The sequence below is a fragment of the Argentina silus genome (assembly GCF_951799395.1).
Source record: "Argentina silus genome assembly, chromosome: 2".
Taxonomy (NCBI): domain Eukaryota; kingdom Metazoa; phylum Chordata; class Actinopteri; order Argentiniformes; family Argentinidae; genus Argentina; species Argentina silus.
This window is the reverse complement of record NC_139656.1, coordinates 16,037,103-16,059,104: the sequence shown is the minus strand read 5'-3', so window position 1 is coordinate 16,059,104 and position 22,002 is coordinate 16,037,103. Positions and strand designations below refer to the sequence as shown.

The 22,002-nt window shown below is 40.8% G+C and overlaps 1 protein-coding gene across 5 annotated transcripts in view; it reads right to left on the bottom strand.

The window, feature by feature from the left end:
* Window positions 1–22,002, bottom strand: part of LOC310801031 (muscarinic acetylcholine receptor M4-like) — a gene marked incomplete at both ends in the record, with an annotated part of 96,216 nt that overhangs the window by 36,027 nt on the left and 38,187 nt on the right. For all 5 annotated transcript variants that reach the window (XM_083664971.1, XM_083664972.1, XM_083664974.1 and 2 more), the window contains 5 exons: window positions 4,572–4,768; window positions 5,275–5,385; window positions 14,287–14,426; window positions 16,658–16,812; window positions 17,929–18,117. In XM_083664971.1, coding sequence (XP_083521097.1) covers window positions 4,572–4,768; window positions 5,275–5,385; window positions 14,287–14,426; window positions 16,658–16,812; window positions 17,929–18,117 — 792 coding nt within the window. The remainder of the gene's footprint in view (window positions 1–4,571; window positions 4,769–5,274; window positions 5,386–14,286; window positions 14,427–16,657; window positions 16,813–17,928; window positions 18,118–22,002) is intronic.

Genomic DNA, 22,002 nt, shown 5'->3' with positions numbered 1-22,002 from the left:
AGATGATACATTTAGTTCTATTTGTAAGCTTTAATCTTCTATAATAGTGGACCAAAGACAAGATGTGTCATATCTGCATCCCAAGATGATCAATTTCATTAAAAAATGCAAACATGTGTCAACATTTCATTAGGTTACTTAACCCTTGCTCATGTATCTATCCAGAAATATTCATGGTGAAAAATGCTAAATTTAACTATACATTTGCCCTCTTGGCATTCTTTTATGAAGGTTTACATCAATATGGGAAAATAACATTATACATCATGACTTTGCTATGCTTGAATTACTTCAACCTCAAACTTGGATTTTTATCAATGTTATTCGGTATAACAAACATTTAAAGGCCATTCTGGAACGCATCCCACTCAGCAGGAAGGTCAGTAACTTTCTCTCAAAATATTGATAATTCCACCTTTTCACAATCGGCTACCAACTGTCACAAAAAAGTTGTCGACAAAGTTGAATGACAAATGTCATTCAGTACAATGCCTAAAAAGCTATTAAAATGTTATTTGATTTTAAAATGTTGTATTTGATGTAAGCAATGACTAACAGTTAAAGATAATGGTAATAGTTTTGTTGTCATTCAGTATAACAAACAACAACATATATTATTCTAAAAGACGTGATCATCACTCGCTCAAATGAACTATATCCAAGCTGATATCAGCAGTCTACCCTTTTTAATGTAATGAAATAAAACGTATAAGGACAATTCCTCACTAAATCCTCCAAACACTAACTCCATACTATACAGTAGGCCTATACAATGAGAATGCTTTATATAACTTGGTTTCACTCCCAGTGAGTGAATAGAAGTAAGGAGGAGAAGCCTGTGATCTGTTGAACCGTATCCCTCCAACATGCTTCCTAAACACATCTTTAGTCACAGTGAGGGGGAGAGGATTAGATGGTGGTATTTTGCTGCTCCATCTGTGAGGTGGAAGGATGAAAGCCCACATTGGGTGGCTGCCCAACGCAAGTGTTGGAGATGAGAAAAGTCAAATTAATGATGCAAAATCTGGCAAAGGCAGCTTCTGTGATACGTGTTGTCTTACACTTCCAAAATGGCGGATATCTGTTTGTGACATTGACTTTCATTCATCTCTAGATGAATTTCATCTCTAGAAATTATTCAAATCCACAAGGTCGAAGTCTGGGGAGATCGCATTGAAAACTTGCATGGCATTAGGAGATTGGATAGAGGAGCTGTCAGAGTGGGCACCGGTCCTCTATCAGATGGTCTGACGGCACAAGGCCACTAGCAGCACTCCTGGTGTCAGTCACCTGTCACCTGTCTGCTCGCTAACTCAACAGAACAGTATTTTAAGAGTGTATGCTTTACAGCAGTAGATTGATAGCTACAAATCCATGGGGGGTACAGTACATGAAGTGACAATTGCCATATACTTGTGTGACTGAGGGAAAGCTGAAAATGTCCTAACAATATCCCCCTCACTAAACAGAAAGACAGTTATATCTGTGTAATTCAGATGACATAAACAAGAATTTCATAAGACAAAAATAATTATGTGACAGACCACAAGTTCTTTCTACTCATTTTAACAGTACCGTTGTCCTGACTGTCCTCTACTGAAGCTGCTCAGTAAAATACCCACCATCTCAACCTGCTTTTATTCATGTCCCCTTTGAACAGCAGGCCGCCTAATTTAAATCATCTTTATGTGGAATAAGAGAGCATCTCCTTTATTGCCACTGCCCTGTGTCACCTCCCAAGCGTGGCCCATAAATACAGGGAGCTGTTGAGGGAAGGTCCCCCCCCCACACACACACGCACGCGCACACGCACACACAAACACGAACACACACACACACACACACACACACACACACAAACACACACAAAGCCTCAGCCTCAGCCTCAGCCTCAGCGCTGTGGGGAACCACGGAGCTGATCCTATCCCTGCGGTCTCTCCGTGGGAGAAATGATCATTTGGTTTAATCACGCTGCTCAGCGCTCTGGCATTGTCACCCTCCTGTCCTGTCTGCCAAATTAGAGGAGACTGATTTAGGTGACCCCTGGGAGACATCACATCAGGGGGATCTCTGAGGTGTGGCGCTGCCTTAATGACAGCAGGTGGAAAGTGTCACCTTGTGTCTCACACTCTCCCTCACGCACAGGGAGGCTGGCTGGAGAGGGGGCAGGGATGCTCACCAGAGCTGGGCTAATACACTGGTAAAGTGGAATGTCACTGGAGACAGCCGGTCAGTGCTGAAAAACTGACATGAAAATGGAAACATTTGGCCGCTAAATGTACTCCAACCATAATATTATTTAATGTGTTCAATTATTTCGCTTTCCCCATGATCCCTGAAACTGAGACAGTGTGCAAAATTGGTTTTCAGCTATATTAGCGACTGGTCACAGTTATCCAAGTTACTTGTACTAGCACACGTCTCGAATATATAAAAATAAATTTTATGACGTTCAACAATCTAGCTAAAAAATCTAGTATATATATACGCTGGTAAAGTGATAGCTATTTTTTGAGAGATAACATCTTTATTTGATATTTGAGATGTGTTATGGTATGGGGATGATGGGGAATGAACACTAGTCAATTTTATTATGGTGGGATCAAGTTTGACAGTCAAATATAAAAATGTTGATGTCAGTTTTGCAGCACTGAATGTTTGTTTGCGTCTCTCTAGTGACGTTCCACTTTACCAACGTATTGCCTTTGTTGATAGGGTGCAACACAGAAGTGGTGGTTGGTTGGTTTGTTTACCTCCTAAAGTTCTTTCTTCAGATTCTTTGATAGATGTATGGGAGGTGGGCTTTATTAATGAAATTTAAAAAAAAATCAGGACTGCAGTGTTTTCCATAAGCTAAACATGGATTTGTCAATTTGAAAACAATGACCTGGCAAGTCAGGATGGCAAAGTCTCTCCACTGTCAAACCAAGGCATAAACACTGCACTATAGGTATGCAATGGTTCCTCTGGCCAACATAAAAATATCTATTTATCACGTCAGTGCTAATCCGTTTCAAATGAACACACGTACAGTAAAGCAGTGTTTGCTGAACAAGGATATGCTTGAGGGGCACAATGTTGTTTTACATTCATTGATGTGCAGAGGCGCATTCCCAATGCCTCATCTCTCCTTTGGCAGGCATCCCTACTCCATCAGGAGTTCAGGCGAAGCGGCATCGCGTTAGAATGACAATACCTGATGTAAGGCAATACCAGTCAACCATTACACTGGTCAACATCACAAAAGAACAAAATTGAAAATAAAAAAAAAGGTTTATCATGAAAGCTTTCGAAGCCTTGCCTGGTACCAGTGCTTATTGTTTTCATCATTCATCAGTGATGAGTATAATGGAGGGGTAGTAATGTTTGTAAATGCCTGAAACATCCAGTAATACAATGTGTACAACATTACAAGAATGAGGAAATGGACCCCTGTGTACTGTATTATGCGTTATGAGTCTATGAAAACCCACACAACTATCAAAAGCCCATCAAAAGAGGGGGCACATTATCTTAAAAGGCAGAGACAAAATGGTGCCACCCAGTTCTAATTTTCTCTGATTGTACTCCAGTTCCCAGAGGTGCAACTGGGAAACACAGAGATGCTGTAATGATGTAATAATATTTCTGGGGCCCCCAGTGAGTGTCTTTTTGGACGAGACCCAATATCTTCTCGACATCCGTTTCTGTGATCTGTTAAGATCCCTTCCTGAGTTCCTTATGCAGAGACTGTGTGTGTGTGTGTGTGTGTGTGTGTGTGTGTGTAGAGGGGAGACGACGACCAACGGACTCTAATTATCCTTTCCAACTGACGGAGGAACCAAAGGCAATTAAGGGGGCTTGAGAGTCTCAAATAAGAACTGTGTTTACTTCCTGTTTCCAGATACTATAAGCCTCCTCTCCTCTCCTCTCCTGAAATGAGGTCAAGGCAGACTGTTTTCTGCTGTTAAACATTGTTCAGAATTAAGTTGTAAACGCTCTGTTTAGGTCCTAAACGTACCTAAACGTACCCGTACAAATTCCCCATTAATAACAACACAGCGAATAATTGTAAAAACAGAACAGAGCAGCATGGATGTTGTAAAGTATAATTGAACCAGGTTGTGAATACATTGATGGAGGTGAGGTAATATGTTGATCTTTGATATTACATTGTTATCATGATCACCACCACCAATGCTAGGCTAATCTACAAGGGTAGATAGTTTACTGTAATCGTTAATCACACAAACTAAATCGTGATTTCCACAGTTCACTTGCTCAATCAATGACAATTGGCAAATGAGCATCATCCTGAAAATGACCTAATTTGTAATTTGTGAAAGTGCTTAAAGCATGCTTGAGGGATGCCATGGGCTCTTTGTACATTGTGCATGGAATACTAAATAGTGCTGTGATTCATTTGAGGCTGACTTAACCAGACTTGATACCTAAGATATGATGGTTGACACAGCTCTACTGTATGCAGTGTAAAATGGAAACAATGGATGGGGGCAGCTGAGCTACCTGAAAGTCAAATAGCTGAAGGGATTGGGAGGCGAGATACAGTATAGGTAGATGCTGACCATTACCGTCTGTGGCTTGTGAAGACTGGGAGGTACTGGGCAACTGTGGGTCTCGGTCTGTCTGGGTTTGGGCATTGTGCAGCTGGGGGACAAGCGTCTGGGTGCCTTGTGAGGTCACCGAGGGGGCAGGGTGGCGGGGCTGGAGACCCACAGCGTTCATGAGGCCCATGTCCCTGTCAGACCTCAAGGGGGCCCTGCTGCTCCTGAGAAACACAGAGAAGCATGGTCAAGGCTGATAAGGCCCATGTGGATGAGAGCTCTCTCTCACACACACACACACACACACACACACACACACACACACACACACACACACACACACACACACACACACACACACACACACACACACACACACACACACACACACACACACACACACACACACACACACAGGGATTAAATACTGGATAAGTGGCAAAGTTGTTAGATGACCTGAAATGTGTTCAGCAGCAGGGTGTGTGTGTGTGTGTGTGTGTGTACTGTATACCACTGATTGTTGTAAGCAACATGGGAGAGTCCAATGTCAATATGTGAATTAAACCGAATGAGGCCGAGGCAGAGGTGATATCATAAATTCAGTGGGGTGTTTAAAGGGATTCCTGCAAAATAAGAGACTTGTCTCCATTGAATAAATCTCAAAATTGCATGCACCCATACCCTACCTCACACAAACAAGACAGAAAGGCTTGCCCCTGCCAATTCTCACCCTGGTCGCTCTCCATCGCGGCTCCCACCAGTCCCTCCGCCACCATTGTTGTTGACAGCCAATATAGGCTCACTGTGCTCTGAGGGGCTGTCTCCGTCTGACTGGGCATCTCTGGAGGAGAGGAGAGGAGAGATGGATGGAGTGAGGAGAGAAGAGAGAAAGACAAACAGAGACAGAGGCAGACGGAGGCAGAGAGTTAAACAGAAAGAATGAGAGAATAATTCCTGTCAAGTCATCATGAGTATTTTCATCACTGGGAGTAGTTTTGTCTAATGACAATATACTGTAAAATCTCTCAGCTCAAATGCTCTGCTTGTGATGTCAGGAAATATACTCAGTGGGGTTAAATACTAATGTTTTCAGAATGCTGTGACACATTTTCAACAACAATGTAAAAAAGCAAAAACATATTTGTAAAAATGAGTGTTTTTTCCCCAATAACCAGTCCATTCATTACCGTCATCACCATTGAGGAAAACAATCATCAACATGTAGTTAATGATGCACTGTTGACTGAAGCAAGGAATCAGTGGAATGCACTGGCCTGTGAATCTGACCTATTCAAGTCTGTTAGTGAGGTGTTGAACCATAAAAATCATGTCTAAAAGTTCCCTGACCTGTAAAAACAAAATCATTACTCAAACATTGGACACTTGGTTGAAGTAAATGTCGCAAAGAATGGAGACAGAAAGGCACTATCAACTCTATCCATCAACACTAAAATAGTATTGGGCCCATTTGGGGACATAACAATGCAAACAGCTCCATTGGAAAACCATTTGGTTATTGTGGAGAGAGACAGCACCATTCAGATGTGTCTATCAGCTGCATCTTATTTCAGGGAAACAGGACTAAAGAAGTTTCCATGTCCCATTAATCTCCACCATCAGTGGACAGGCAGCAGAGTCAGCGAATCAACAGTCTGTGAGAGACACTGAAAAATAGCATATACTTAACGACTCCTCCGTTACAACCGTTTATCAAAATAAGTGTGATAGTGGACAATGAAATATCTAATAGCAATGGCTCTTTTTGGAGTTTATGCCATCAATTTAACAAAACTGCTGGCAGGCAAAAAACTAAGTAAGCAGGTCTGTACAAAAGTGAATATCTGATACTGTATATGGACTGGTCTAGCTTTTTCGGCATTGCTCACAAAAGCATAAATCAATAGCCTCCACCCATGCATGTGCACACACAAACTGTAGATGGATTTAAATTAATATCAGTTTCCACATGAAGAGACTTTTGGCTATATTTTGTTAATAGCAAAACATATCTCATATTGATAATCTGACTCACTATGTGTAAAGAATTGTTGAGTTTATCTGAATTAGTGCAAGAAAGGTCAAATAGAATGAATCTAGTGAGGCTTTAATAATACTGTATACTTATACTATTACAAAGTGAATACTTCATAGAGAAATGTTACATCCTAATAGAGAGAGAGATAGAGAGATGACCACTGGTCATTCAAAACAATGCTACTCACAACATGATGGTAACCCCACACTAGGACACAGGAAAAGAGAAAGAGCTTTTCCCTGACCTCTGCTTTTTTTATCACCCTAAAAACCACAGTATTTAAATTAGGAGCTGTTGAGAAGGAGACCCAACCACAATCGATCTTATTACATCCAAACTGATGACATCACAGCTTTGACACCTCAGAGCTGACATTCCACAGAGCTCACAGCCATTTTCCTTCCAGGGGATGGTAAACTTAAGAAGATTGGGGCAGAATTGAAATTCTGCCACTATAACACCACAAATACAGTGCGTGAACGCTGATGGCTCTGCTACAATGTGGCTTTGGGCTTATCAGCACCCAAGTCCCTGTTCCCTTGTTATAACTGTCAGGAGCATGATGAAAGAAGTGATGTATTTGCCTAGTTTAACTGTCAACAGCCTTAGAGACTTACGAGACGTCATCTCGACCTTGTTATCACAGGACTGTAGTCTAGGTTTTAATAAGTAAGTTATGAACCTCTGCAAATCCTGTGTCTTAGCAATTGAATACACAGGGTCTGTGGATAATGTCATTACTACGTAGAGTCATTACTACGTCATGTTTTCTCCCGTTGTGTGTTATGTTTTTATTGTTATTAATGTTATGTGATTGCATAATGTCATATTGAAAAATAAAAACACTTCATTGACAAAAAAATAGTTATTACTACATCTATCTACAAAATCTCCTCAAACACTGGAGGAATTGGAGAAGAAGCAGTTTGGACAGAGATGTTGGGAAGTGAAAGCTGAGCTGAGGCCTCAACTGTTTTGCCAATGGCCTTAAAATGCCTTTCTAAAAAGGGATAATGAGAACCGTTCCTCGGGGCGTTACCCAGCCGTCTCTGGGTGACTGGCCCATGTTCTCCTCCAGCTGTTCCCACCCCGGGCGTCAGGCGAGCACACAGACGCTCCAGCGCTCTCATGGTTGTTGGAGGCTTTTATGAGAAGAGGGCCTTTAACTGTAAGTGTGTGTGCGTATGTGTGTGCACATGCATGCTACAGAGAGCAGGTGCTGTAGACATGACTGTGAGCATGGTTTGCCTCCATGTTCTGCCTCAATAAAGTAAGTAGACTGTTGTTCAATATACTATACATGAAAGGAGTGAGTAGGGGACATTCAACTAAAGAACCACATTTTTTTTCAAAGTACAAGTCAACCCCTTATTCCAGTCTTCAGGATTAGAAACAAACCAAAGTCTGCAGTAAACTGACAATGTACCCTGTATTAACTAGCACGAAATTCCCTCCTGTACCAGAGTACTTGGCCCACAAAGAACATATCACTTCAGTAAAAGAACATTTTTCACCTTAAGCACACTGGCTGTGAATCTGTCAGGGGAGTAATACCACCAGCCAGGGAGAGCTGGCAAGAAAAACAAGCTGAAATCTCAACATGAACATTAGACACTACTAGAGTGGGCAGGATAAAGATGGAAAAACGATTTCAACAGCGATAGGACTGAGATGGGGAAAGTTATTCTTTAATTAGACTATTTCCTTAACAAGGCCACTATCTCTCTCTGGCCTGGTCTCATTTTAGTTTCATCAGCAAGTCTTCCCTTCTAAGGGGAAAAGCAGCTTAGACACAGCCTGCTGAAATATAAAAGTCATATGGCATTCTATTTCATGTTGTTATTCTACATAATATAAGTGGCATGCTACAACAACCAGGCATGAAAATTGAAATCAGTGGCTTCGGAAAGTATTCAAACCCCTTCACTTTTTCCACATTTTGTTGTGTTATAGACTCAATTTAAAATTTAGATTACTTTTTTTGCTATCAATCCACACACAATACCCCATAAGGACAAAGTGAAAATACATTTTTAGACATTTCTGGAAATGTATTAAAATTGAAATACAGAAATACGTCATTTACATAAGTATTCAGATCCTTTTCTATGACACTCTTAAAATGAGCTGAAATGCAAAAATGTCATCAACAGGTCACTCAATAAGTTGAATTGAGTCCACATCTTAATGCAAGGATAATAGTTCATGTGATTTTGGAATTAATATCTTTTTTTTAATTTATTTTTTTATCGTTTTTATAGGGTCTCTGATTTGCATAGGAATCAATTACACACTGTGTGGATCAGGTTGTCATTACAAACTGAGCAAATGGAGAGGAACAAAACTGCTCAGGAATGCTACCCTGAGGCCTGGGTCTATAACCAAGTAGCCAAAAATAATCCCTTAATGGAAAATAATCAATTTCACATCCATAATTGTGTATGCAACAATGAATTCAGCAAGGAAAGTGGCTAGAAATGTATTTATTTGGTTTTACTATAGAGCATTAAGTTTAGTGCAAATCCAGCACCTGCAATGCAGTTTCCGCACCATCCCTCATGTGAAGAATAGTGGTAGCTGCATCATGTTATTGGTATGTTTGTCACTGGCAAGGATTGGGGAGTTTGTCAGGATCAAGAGAAAATGATGAAATTTGCTGAGTTGGTAGTGACATCCTAATCCACACAGTGTGTAATTGATTCCTATGCAAACCAGAGACTATAAAAACAGAAGATATTCATGAACTATTATCCTTACACTCAGATGGATTCAATTTAAGAGTGTTATAGAAAAGGGTCTGAATACTTATGTACATGAGGTATTTCTGTATTTAAAACTTCCAAAAACGTGTTTTTGTCATTATGGGGTAATGTGTGTGGATTGAAGGCAAAATGTTTTATTTAATCCATTTTAAATAGAGTCTATAACACAACAAAATGTGGAAAAGGTGAAGGGGTCTGAATACTTTCCGAAGCCACTGTAATTCAAAAATAATGGTCCAACATCAATTTGTCAATACAAGCCAAAGATAATAAAAAGAGGCAAAGCAAACAATTATATAGCAAATCTATAACACATTTAACTTTGAAATACTACACTTCGAAATGACATAACATTTTGGTACCAAATGGTACCATTATATGTTGAATTATTTGAAATACGTACAACAAACCAGCTAATTGTTACCATATTTCTTAATAATGACCAAGTAGATAGCTTAAAAGGGACTTGATAATAAAGTGTTACTCAAATTTCCTTTTAAGATGAGGACAGACAATGGTGTGATATGTTGAGGAAGGATGACCAATAAAGGATAAATATATGACAGCCACAAACAAGAGCCAGTGAGACGTCTAAATGAGGTCTGAGCTGCCAAGTTCTGCACTCCAGTAAGGTTGGATGACACTCTGGTCCTCTGTGGCTCAGTTGGTAGAGCATGGCGCTAACAACGCTTAGGTTGTGGTCCTCTGTGGCTCAGTTGGTAGAGCATGGCGCTAACAACGCTTAGGTTGTGGTCCTCTGTGGCTCAGTTGGTAGAGCATGGCGCTAACAACGCTTAGGTTGTGGTCCTCTGTGGCTCAGTTGGTAGAGCATGGCGCTAACAACGCTTAGGTTGTGGTCCTCTGTGGCTCAGTTGGTAGAGCATTGGCGCTAACAACGCTTAGGTTGTGGGTTTGATTCCTGCTGGGACCATATATACTGAAATATATGCCCTCACTGCAATGTAAGTCGTTTTGGATAAAAGTGTCAGCTAAATGGCATATATTATATATATTATATTATGGTCAATGTGCCCCTTCCATTACCAGGGGAAAGTGTGGAGTGAATTACTAGGCCCTTAAATTAATGTTGAGGCATATTTAAAAGGGCCAATGATCGTTTGCTCTGATTCATGACGATCTGGTTGCAGTGAGGCAGCCATCCATCGATCGGCTGTTTTGGCTGGGAGAGAAATCACACCAGTAAAACTGAAATAGGAGAATAAAAACGAACCTCTAAGAGTTAAATAAGCTGCTCTAAATAGTTTTTTCAGCCAAGCAGAAAATGTAATCTCATGGGTTGTAGGAAAAGAAAAAACAAAAATAATTGATTGGTGAGGATTTCGGGGGTTTCCGTCAATACATACAATACGCTGAGAGTGCCTCTTCATCTGAGAATAACCAGCCTGCGGGCAAATCAGAATTTTTTTTTCTTACACTGCTTCTTCACTACTCCAGCAGATGTGATGCCAGATATTAAAATGCAACTTCCTCTGTAGAAATCGCAGTGAAGTCAATAGCAATGTGTGCACTCTTGCTGATCATTCCATCTAGGTGTCGTTGGAGGGAGAGGGTATATATGCTATTATACACACACTAAGGTAAGGCTGTATGCTATACACTATAAGACCCCTTTTGCCATCTTCATGTCATTTACACCACAGAGGAAAAAGGGGCTGTTAAACACAGCAGGGGACTAACAACAACGCATCCTCAGGTTCTTGGTCTTGTAAGATCCTTTATAAACAATCCATGTGCAACAGGTAGAGGAGATGAGGCAGTGATTGCAGTTGGACTATGTCTCCCATTAGCGAGAGATTAGAAGACATTAATTTAAAAGACTTACAAGGAGCCCTAGCAGCAGTGGTGTAGTAGATTACAACAGTGAAGGCTGGTGGAGGTAGGAATCGGAGCACGGGCTCATTTTAATGCATTGAATGGAATGTGGAATGTTATCAAACACGTGTCTTCATTCGGTTCCATGCATTACAATGAGTCTCTCCTCTATTTCTGCCTCCACCAGCCTCCTCTGCAGTACATGTGCTAGTGAGAAGGACGAGGCTGTGTGTCCGTGGGTCTATGGGGAGTATGTGTGTGTTCTTGTGATGTTTCTTTGGTAATGAACCTGTGGGGCTTTGGGTGTGTAGGGATGTTATTACTGTAATTTTCTAACTGCAAATTAGGGCTTTACTTTGGAGATAGAGGTTAAGAAATACATTCGGAAGGATGTATTTAGTTTTTCAAATAATGTGTATATCTCTTGGGAAATAAGATGCTGCAATTCATACAGTGATAAACCTGCTTGGTAATAATGCTAGTTTCCTGGTCACGTTCCATACAGTATTCTTGTTCTTAAACTCAATTTCTAACAAAAAGGCAGGAGGCTAAAAAATGGAAACATCATATCCCTTCACTGTAAACATGAAACCATTTCTCTCAGACAGCCCATGGGATGCTGGTGGAGGACAGGCTCATTGTAATGCATGGAACGGAATGAGGAATGGTATCATCACACGTGTTTGATACCACTCCTCATGCCATGCATTACAATGAGCCCGTCCTCCGATTTCTACCTCCATTGAAACAGCCATACATTATGAAAAACTAGAAAAGGAAGTTCCTGAAGAAACTTTGTGTGATTGCTCAGCTGGCAAACGTATTCTAATTATTGGTAGTGGAGGACGTTCGAGATATCTTCAAGTAAGATAAATAAGCTTTTGGTGGCCATTGCTGAAGCAAGCCCACTAATAATAATAATAATAATAATAAAAAGAAAACAAGTGTACAGTAAAACATGTTGTCCCCCACTAATGATGTAGCGCCCCTTTTGTGAATTGGTGACTGAAAAGTTACCGGAACCTGTAGTGCTTATTTGATTAATTATCAGTCATGTTTAGCTTTGCGTTTATTTCACAAAATATGATTCCCAAATTTGTTAGGCTATAGGTCTACTGCATTAGGCTACACTCTTAGAGCTGTTTTCACAGCTAGACTGAAAAGTCACCATAACATGTCGTGCTTACTTAATTCATTGTCAGTCTTTCTTCGTACAGCTTTGTGTTTATTTGAAGGCAATCCACGAATTTGATGTAGGCTGAAAAGTTTGTAGCTTATATTTGATTAATTTTCAAGGATTTGACAGTATTATTTGAAACCAGTCAATTGGCCAAAAGGTACGGTGTAAAAAGGGCTGTACTCTCGTCTTTTCATCCTATTATTATGTTTTTAATGATAACAAACACCACATCATCACAAGATGAATCGGCATCACCTCGAAACTCCTAACACCAGATCTCTAGGGCAATCATTTGTCAAAATTGTTTTTCTAAATTGTCCCAGTGGTGACGGAGATAAAGTGTGTCACATACGAACGGACAGAGACCGTTCCATAGTCCCCTCCCCGATTTCATTAATAGGGAAAATGAAGTCATACGAAGAACAGTAGTGTGTTGCTTCGGAAGTACACTAAAAACACAAGGAAAACACACAGTGTGAAAGAACAAACTCCTCTGACTTGACTTAGCTGCTGACGGCCAGCTGAATAAGTCAGTGGGCGCTCAATCGATCAGCTGTTCCTGCCCTGCTCTGCTCTGTTGTGGGTGGGTGGGAGACGCTGCAGCCAGAATGCCACAGGGTTAAAAGCCATGAGCACTGGAAGGGCCATTACATAAGCATACAGTGCCTTCAGTAAGTATTCACCCCCCTTTTTCCACATTTTGTTATGTTACAACCTGTTATGTTACAACACCTTAAAATAGAATTAATTGACGTTTAATTAATTGTTTGTTACTGATCTACACAAAATACCCATAATGTCAAAGGGAAAATTATTTTGGACATTTTTACTAATTAATTAAAAAATTAAAAGCTGAAATGTCTTGAGTCAATAAGTATTCACCTCCTTTGCTATAACACTCCTAAATTGAGCTCAAAACATATCCAAAACCTTATGCTTCCAAGAACAATAGTTTGGTACATCATCCAAAAGAAGAAAAACACTGGTGAGCAACTCAGCAATCGCAAACGGGCCAAGGAAGACTTCGACAGTGGATGACCGAAGAATTCTCACCATATTTAAGAAGAAAAAAACGACTGATGTCCCACAGATCAGGAACACTCTCCAGCAAGTAGGCGTGAATGTGTCAGAGACTACCATCCGCAGAAGACATCACCAGCAGAACTACAGAGGCTACACAGCAAGGTGTAAACCACTAGTTAGCAATAGAAACCTGATGGCCAGATAACAGTTTGATAAAAAGAAAACAAAGTTGCGTGGCGAGACATGGAGACAGTAGAGTTTGACAGCTAGCTAAGCTAATAGCTAGAGAAAGTTAGCATAAACGTCATATCCCTGTTGCTAGATATCAGCAGATTTTAACCCAGGACATTTTCGCAGAATATGAATACTCTACCAGTCAATATCAGGTATGCTACAATTTTAGGAGAGTAAATTATCTGTGAAATGGGATGTTGTTGAACGGATAGCTAGTACTAGCTAGCAACCAGCTGCAATACTGATTGGTTAGATACATGCCTAGTCAGTCCTGAAGCAGTCTGAGCAGAGGAAAAATAGAAATAAATTAAAGCTGATTTAATAAACTTTACTTTGAAAGTGAACTTTGAAACGTGAGTTTGTGCTACATTGTTTTTACACTGACATAACAAAAGCAAAAAAATAATAATTTCAGTCCGACTTTAAAAACCATCTGGGTCGATCGTCAACATGGGAGATATATCTAAGAATGAATCTTAGTGTCAAAATCGTGAACCAACACTTTAAAGTTGGATACAAGTTAGTGAGTGGACAAGCTGTAATAATTTAAAAAGGAATTAAAAATCCAGTAAGATGTAAGAGAGAGAGAGAGAGAGAGAGAGAGAGAGAGAGAGAGAAAGAGAGAATGTGTGTGTGTGTGTGTGTGTGTGTGTGTGTGTGTGTGTGTCAACTTACACAGGCCTGCAGATGACCAGGTCTCCCTTGTTAGTACCATAAGCTAGCCCCAGGCCAGGCTCTGGGAGCCAACGGGCTGAGTTGATACTGACATGTCTCCGCTGGTCAGCGGCCATGGGGTACACCACATCAAACATTCTCTGGAGAGAGAGGAGACACAGAACAATCAGTAAAGCCATGGCATACCACTACTACTGTTCCAATACTGTAGGCCTACTTTCAAAACCTGTGGAGAGAGAACAATGACTCAAGAGCAGTCACTCTCTGTTTCACCAAGATCCCCCTTTTAATTAATCTGATCTTTCATATTACATTAGCCTGTCTCTGTACGTCTTTGTCATAAGAGCAATTCCTGTTAATAGAACAGCTTAAGATAAAAGATAGCCAATTCTTCTCAATGACCCCAGTTATTGAGAACTGGAGGCATTAGCCCACTACCAGTGTAGAAGCAGAAACGCTTAACAATGTTCCAGCTATAGTCTGTCTGTTAAAGACACTGATTAGCAGTAATTTTCTGCCTCGCTAAAGAAAGTACATAAATGCTTCCTATCTCAGCGGCTCGCTTTTTTCTCAATTAAGTGGTGAAGGGAGACTTTGGAGTGACATATGTTGCTGTGACAACTGCCCGTTCACAGCAGTCGTCTGGGTTTGTCACACCACCCTTCAATGTGGCTGGCATGGACAACTATATCAGCTAACGGACACTTGCACTATGTCATGGCCTTGTCTGGCTCTTACCCTATGAAGCGGGGATGAAAAAACACAAACTGTACTGTAGCTGTTTATGTCTGCATACAATTTATACCACCTTGACAGGCAGTTGTTTTTTTTCTCCAAAAAGGGCTTTACTTTGGAGATGAGGAATACATTCAGCCAGGTTTGGCTGCTCAGAAAGCATCTTGTTGCTCTCTGACTGGGTTTGCTTGGCCAAGACTTAGGCAGTGGTGTGTTAGATGTGCTCACACTGAAACTTTATCCCTTTGAATTTATCCCTTTGATATCATGAGAACCATGATTTGCGCTTAGTCCTCCTACCTTGACAAGATACATAATGCCATCAAGGCACTTTAATGTAGGTATCCCCATGCAACAGTGAATGGCAAAAACTACTGTGCTTCCCTCCATTTCAGCGCTGCCAATGTGGGAAGTTAGGATTTAGCCAAGTTCCTTCTACTGTCCACAAAAAAGTTATTTTATATAATCTCAATTAGAAGGCCTAGCCTACACAACATTCTGAAAAGGAGAGAGATACAAAAATAAATGAAAATAAGCTTTCTCTACAACGGAGAGAGGCAAAGAGAGAGAGAGTGAGCTCAAATCAATGTGGCACCCTTGTGCTGTTTATCCAGCTAAATCATTTGAGGCAGAGCGGCCCAGACCCAGGACTGCTCTCTGCTTTCATCAGTCCCTCTGAGGAGTGACTCTGGGACAGCAGGGGTGTGCTGGGTCAGTAGGATGTCACAGATGTGTCCCCCAACCTCAGCATCGCTCGCTCGCACGCTCGCACACACACACACACATACACATACACACACACACATACACATCCACACACACACACACACACATACACATCCACACACACACATACACATACACATACACACATACACACACAAATCCACAGAGCCTCACACTCAGTCACCAGATTTTAAAAGGAGAAGGAGAGATCCAGGAGTGAGTGACAGAGTAGAGAAGAGATGTCTACATGACTCCGACTGTGATTTTAGCATCCTCTGCCAGAGACGGTTCTCAACCTCACTAACTCACTTTGGACTAAAAAAGTGTTACAGGTCTAGCCAGCACCTGGAGGCATGAGAAAAATGCTCTTATTGATTTCAAGCCCATTTTCTGTTCCCATTGTGTTGTAGCGAGAGAGAAAAAACAAATATTCAGATCGATAAAGATGGATGTACTCTAGTTGAATGCTCAGAGGAGCCAGTTAAAGTTAAGTTAATGTAGCTTCTGCTTGCATCTGACTTGCTAATTTGACTGGCTATTGTGACAGACTAGAGGGCTGGAGTGTCCCGGGCTTTATTGAGCTACTATATTGAATTGTAATGTCTCTGTCTCACATCCTCCCTCAGTAAGGGAGGGATAAAGGGAAAAGATACAAAAATATATATATTGCTCACAAAAAAAACAGCTATTTACATCTTGAGGTTTGAAATTTGACTTGCCCTTTGCAAGCAAAAACTAGATGGGCTCTGTGTCAAGATATTTGTACTGTATGTCTCCATACCCCTAGATGAGACAGTTCTGCCATCACCATAAGTGTGCTTATGACGATTTAGATCAAGCACCATCGATGCAAATAAAACGATCAAGACATATTCATGATAGCATAAATACATTTACCAGACAGACTCACCCTCATGGATGTCTCTCCTCCGTGGGGCTGCTGCAGACGGAACACTTGCGCTACCATGTGTTCTGTTGTGTGGTGCAATAGGATCCTCCGGGAGGCCAGGCCCACCATCACATAGTGGCCCATCGGAGACAAGCTGACAGAGATGGCATTGGGGCCTGTACAAATGAGAGAGAGTTGGGTTCAGTATAGATGTGTTAGGAAACTGAACAACAGCTGATCACCTCTTGTTATGTTCTCACTAGCGGCCAACCACAGGCTCAATAGTCCAACTCCAACCCTAGGTTCTGTAAATTACTCTATAGATAATTTTAATTGCATTCTGGATGTCACTCTTGACTCAGTAAACATAAATAACAGGAACCATTAAATTATACTCTCCTACCTACCCCTCTGATGTTTTGGATTGATGCATGCTACAGTATACGCATGCTTATGTAACTCAACTTAATTTACTAACAACCCAGAGTGGTATTTCTGAATCATTGGTTTTTGACGACAGGCTTGTTTTCCCTTGAGAAACATAAAATAGACTGTCTTTGAGTGTCATTTAAGTCCACTATTTGGAGGCTTGGATGCTATCATCCAGTTTGGAATAGAGTCTGGAGAATAAACAAAAGGGAGAGAGGATGTCTTATTTGAATGCATTCTGCGCCCTAAACCTGCTAAAAAAGGACAGAATATGAATCCCATTCTTTTTTTATCTAAAGGCTGAGAATTGCAGATCTTTCTTCTTGACTGATTCTTATGACACTGCATCCTCCTTAGCATGCCTTCTAATCAAAGCCAATAATATGCTGAGAACGTATTCAATTTATAAGTAATGAAAAACAAATTACCTGTAGACATCGCAGAGACTGAATATGCATTTGTAATGCAGTTCATGCATCTCTTAACTGAGCTATTGAGCTATGGTCTGAGAAGTGTTTGCGCTGCTTGTGAGAATAACCTATTTTACAACTGTAAATGTATGTAGCCCTTGTTGGCCTAGGCCTGCTCCTAATATTTGTTCTGTTTTTATTACTTAATTAAGTAGGCTTCCCCCATTGCCCCATCTACTCACCACCATACAGCTATGCCTAAATCAAAGCTTGAATATCCCATTATCAATCTCCATTTTAAATACATGCCTTCATGTAATAAAAAAAATACTGCTGAAAGGGGACTTATAATACTGTGTCTATGGTGCCACCATTGAGCCATCAATTACTACAGTATGTCACCATAACAAATGATGGCTGTGAGTGACAATGACTGGGATGGCTGGAACACACCAAATCTCTTGGAGTAGAGTATCTCTCCCAGGTTGTGGGAGGCCAGAGAGTAGATGGCCAGGATGCCTTCGTCAGGGAAGCCCCGCTGGCTGCTGGGAATGAAGACAGCCAGGAGCTGGCCATCGGCCGAGATGTCACAGCTGGCGTCGTTGTAAATCTTACAGTTCTGCACCAGCACGTTGACAAAGGCTGTATGGGGGGGGGACAGAGGACAGACAGATGTGAGGTTTTAGTGACATAACTCCTGTCACGTGTAAGTCTGGTGACCGTTACCTACAAAGAGGTGAAACAAGTACATTTCTCAAAAGCTTGGAAAACAGAAAGCCAGAAGATGAAGCTTGACAGATAAGTTCTAGTCATGGAGATTGTTCCTCTCAAAATGTGTAGACAAATCACTCGACAACAATACCAGGACAAAACGAGAAAATACCTAGGCTATTTCAAGAACTAAGGTTGCCACACTAGTCCAGGGAAACCCAATTGCCAGTTGGATAGCACTTTACATTACATCTTGGAATAAGTGGGTAATAACATGGTAATAACCATGGTAATTATGATTAATTACCTGTAGTTACTAGTAACAAAAAAGACAATTACCTTGTTATTACAAGGTAAGTTGGAATGTAGTTTCCATGTAATTAATTTGCATGAAAGATGCTTGAACAAAGAAGGTAGTTACGATGAAATAAAGTGGCATAAGAGCTGGGTAAATGTTATATTACCCGTTTCCATTTTGTTCCAGCCTTGTACCCAGTCTTGACCTCACAACTAAGACCATGGTTACTCAGTCAGTGGTAATAAGTAGGCTACCTACAGTAGTATCGTTACGCATGCATCAACTGAATGTAACACATTACTAAGCTACCCAATAGGTCTGATACATTCAGTCTTTAGGGATGATTTCCATGCAGTTAATCAGGTCAGGTGCTCATCTGAAATTTCTTTCAATAGAAGAGCCGACTCCCTGAACTGCCGCAATCCAAGGCACCGAATTAAAGTACTGTTTAACTTTTGTTTGATAGTCACAATTACTATTTTCAAAGTTACAGTGTGTTAAGTACAGATACTGTGGCAATGTTACGTTTTTATTAGTGAAATATTTGAAACTTTTTATTTAGGTGAAGTCATTGAAGGTACAAATCCTCGATGGAGGCCTCCTGTATAAATTCTTACTTCTGGTACCAGCGTGTCATACCAGAGGGGTGACGACTTCGGCTTTCTATTACCACTGACTGCTGGTCTAACCATTGTAAACATCTTACTTGTAAGGTTAATACAAGGGTATACGATACAAGGGTAGAACAAAATGGAAACAGGTAATATAGCATTTTCAAGCTCTGATACCATTTTATTTCATATTAACTGCCTTCTCAGTTTTTGGCTAATAAACCATGGTATTAGTTGTGAGGGTAAAATGGGATACACGGCTAGAACAAAATGGAAACCGGTAATATAGCAGCTCAGCTCAGGTACCCCCTTATTTCATAGTAGTAACTATTTTCTCTGTTCAAGCATCTTTCATGTAAAATAATTACATGGAATCTACAGTCCAACTTATCTTGTAATAACAAGGTAATTGTCTTTCTTGTTACTGGTAACTACAGGTACATATTACCATGTTATTACCCACTTATTCCAAGTTGTAATATAAAGTGCTACCAAAAGATGTATTGAAATCCATCTGGATATGGTGTGCCTAGTGTGTCTTAAGACAGCTGCACCTGTTCACTTTGTTCTTATAAACAAAGAATGAAGAAAATAAAAAAATAGAAGGGAGTGGATGGAAGACAAACCACTAGAATGTATCTTGTCTGCTATGCTTATACACTTATGCAAATGTCACTCTGTTCAGAATGTTTACAGAAAGTTAAACTTGAAAAAGGTGAACAATTCTAAAACCATGTTGATTGCTGAGCAAAAACACAATCATTTGAATATTCATTTTGGCATTAATCTTAATTTTGTATCAATGTAATCCCTTACTGCCTCCCATGGGAGATAACAATTGAAGGGTGAGAGCAGCTCAGCAGCTTTATTAAGACATAACTCCCCTCATAGTCATGAAATGCTGCACGAGGGGAAGTGACACATAATAAAAACATAATAACTTCAAAGAAAAAACACCCCACATGCACACTGGTATTGATATGTGATTGAAATAAAATGAATCAATTTAACTAAACCAAACAGATTTTCTGAAAACGAATAGGCCTACCTCCAATAGCAGTCTAACACAAAGAGAAAGGAAGTAGCTAAAAATGGCCAGTAAAGACATTGACATTTCTGTTCTACAAAGAAATGGTAGCTTTATGGTAAGCTACGGAGAGGAAATAGCTTACAAGAGCAGCGGGGTATCAGTTAGCAGACCATTTAGTTCCTCCAGCTGGACACCCCCAGAACTGTGTTTGTGAGAGCTACCTCTCTCTCTAGCCTAATAACCTAGCCCTGGGATGTAAGTCATGGAGCCAATACCGGTGGCGCTCCTTGGATGCAGTTAGGTCTACAGTGGTGAGGGATGGGGCAATGGAGGGGTCAACATGGTGCATATTGTACGGCCGATACCAGGGGTGATCACAGCTGCTTTGTAGAGAAGATTTAAGATGGGCCATGTTAATTTAGTAAAGCAGTGATGTAGTAGCTAGCAGTGCAGGACCTGGGCCTCAGGGGCAGGCTCAGTGCTTCCGTCTGTGACAGCTTTATGAGCCCAATCCGTCTAGACCAGCCAAATCGACAGTAGGCATGGATTCCTGGAAGAGCAGGAGCAAGGACCTGAAGTACATTTGTGGTGTAACAAACACTCTTGTACAGTACTTGTATGTCATACATTGTAAGTGTATTAGAGTGCTGTGTATTATGAGCAAATCATTTTTGTGGACGACAAGTATATACAGACATAATACGATATGGTTCTTTGAGATGGTGAGAAAGCCTCCGATACCTTTTGGCTGCACTGTTCTAATTATCTCCACTGTCTTTGTAAACATTAGAACATTTATAACAGCAACAAAACTGCTAAATATATTCATGTAAGTAGAGTAATCATATTACTGTAGCAAGCAACCATTTTCAGTTTTGCCAGTGAAGTAACCCAATTGAAATTAATGTTTGCCCTTTCTGGCATAAACAACAACAATTAAAAGCAACAACAATTAAAAGCAGCAATTATCAAAATGCTGCTTACTGCGTAAGATGTATTCATTTGTTACATATACTGGAAAACATGGAATAAGTGGATTATGGTTCAAATGAAAAGGGATACTTTTTGTTGCGATACCCCTTAATATTCAAATGCCAAACTAATACATCTGGTAACTGGGATATTAAACCTCAAAGCCCCTCAGCAATAAAAGAGAGGCTTTGTGCCAACAAAGAGAGATTTGCAGTTTCACAATCGCTTTCCTGCTGTGATCAGAAGGGGAGAGCAACCACATGATAGCTAGTCAGGTGACGCTGTGATATTGTTTCCCAAACCTGATGTAGAGAACATATTGCATGGGCATTACAATTCCAACTCCTCTCATTACTCATATCCCAGAATGATCTGGCTCAGACCATCTTCAAACCGACTGGGCTAGGAGGATGGAGGAAGCACCCCCTCTGCTAGCTAGCTCTCCTCTCTATCTCCCTCTCTCCAAACATGGTCTGGCAGGGTGTGTCACACTACAAATGAGCTTTCCCCCTCAGCCTCTCAAGCGGGCTGTCCTGCCAGCAAGGGGACAAAGCTCTGACTAAGAAGGGATGAGAGGGGAGGAACTTCAGTGCCCCCTCTCATTTTCCCTAATCTGGGACAGGTCTGGGAGGAGAAGATGGGAGCTTCCTAGGCCATTCCGTTGTGTTGTTTCTGCAATGCTAGAGGGCTACATATCCTGATCCCTGCTCCCAAAGTGGGGATAAGGCTTGGATTTGCCCAAAACAGCAGAGAGCAGACAGTGGAATGTGTGTCACTGAACAAATTAGTCTGGGCGAGTTTAGCAGCAAGGTCAAAAAGTACAAACAGATTGAAACTGGACAATACACAGTCATCAAACTGACTCATAAAGAACACTGAACAGTAATACATTAAACAAGTTTGTG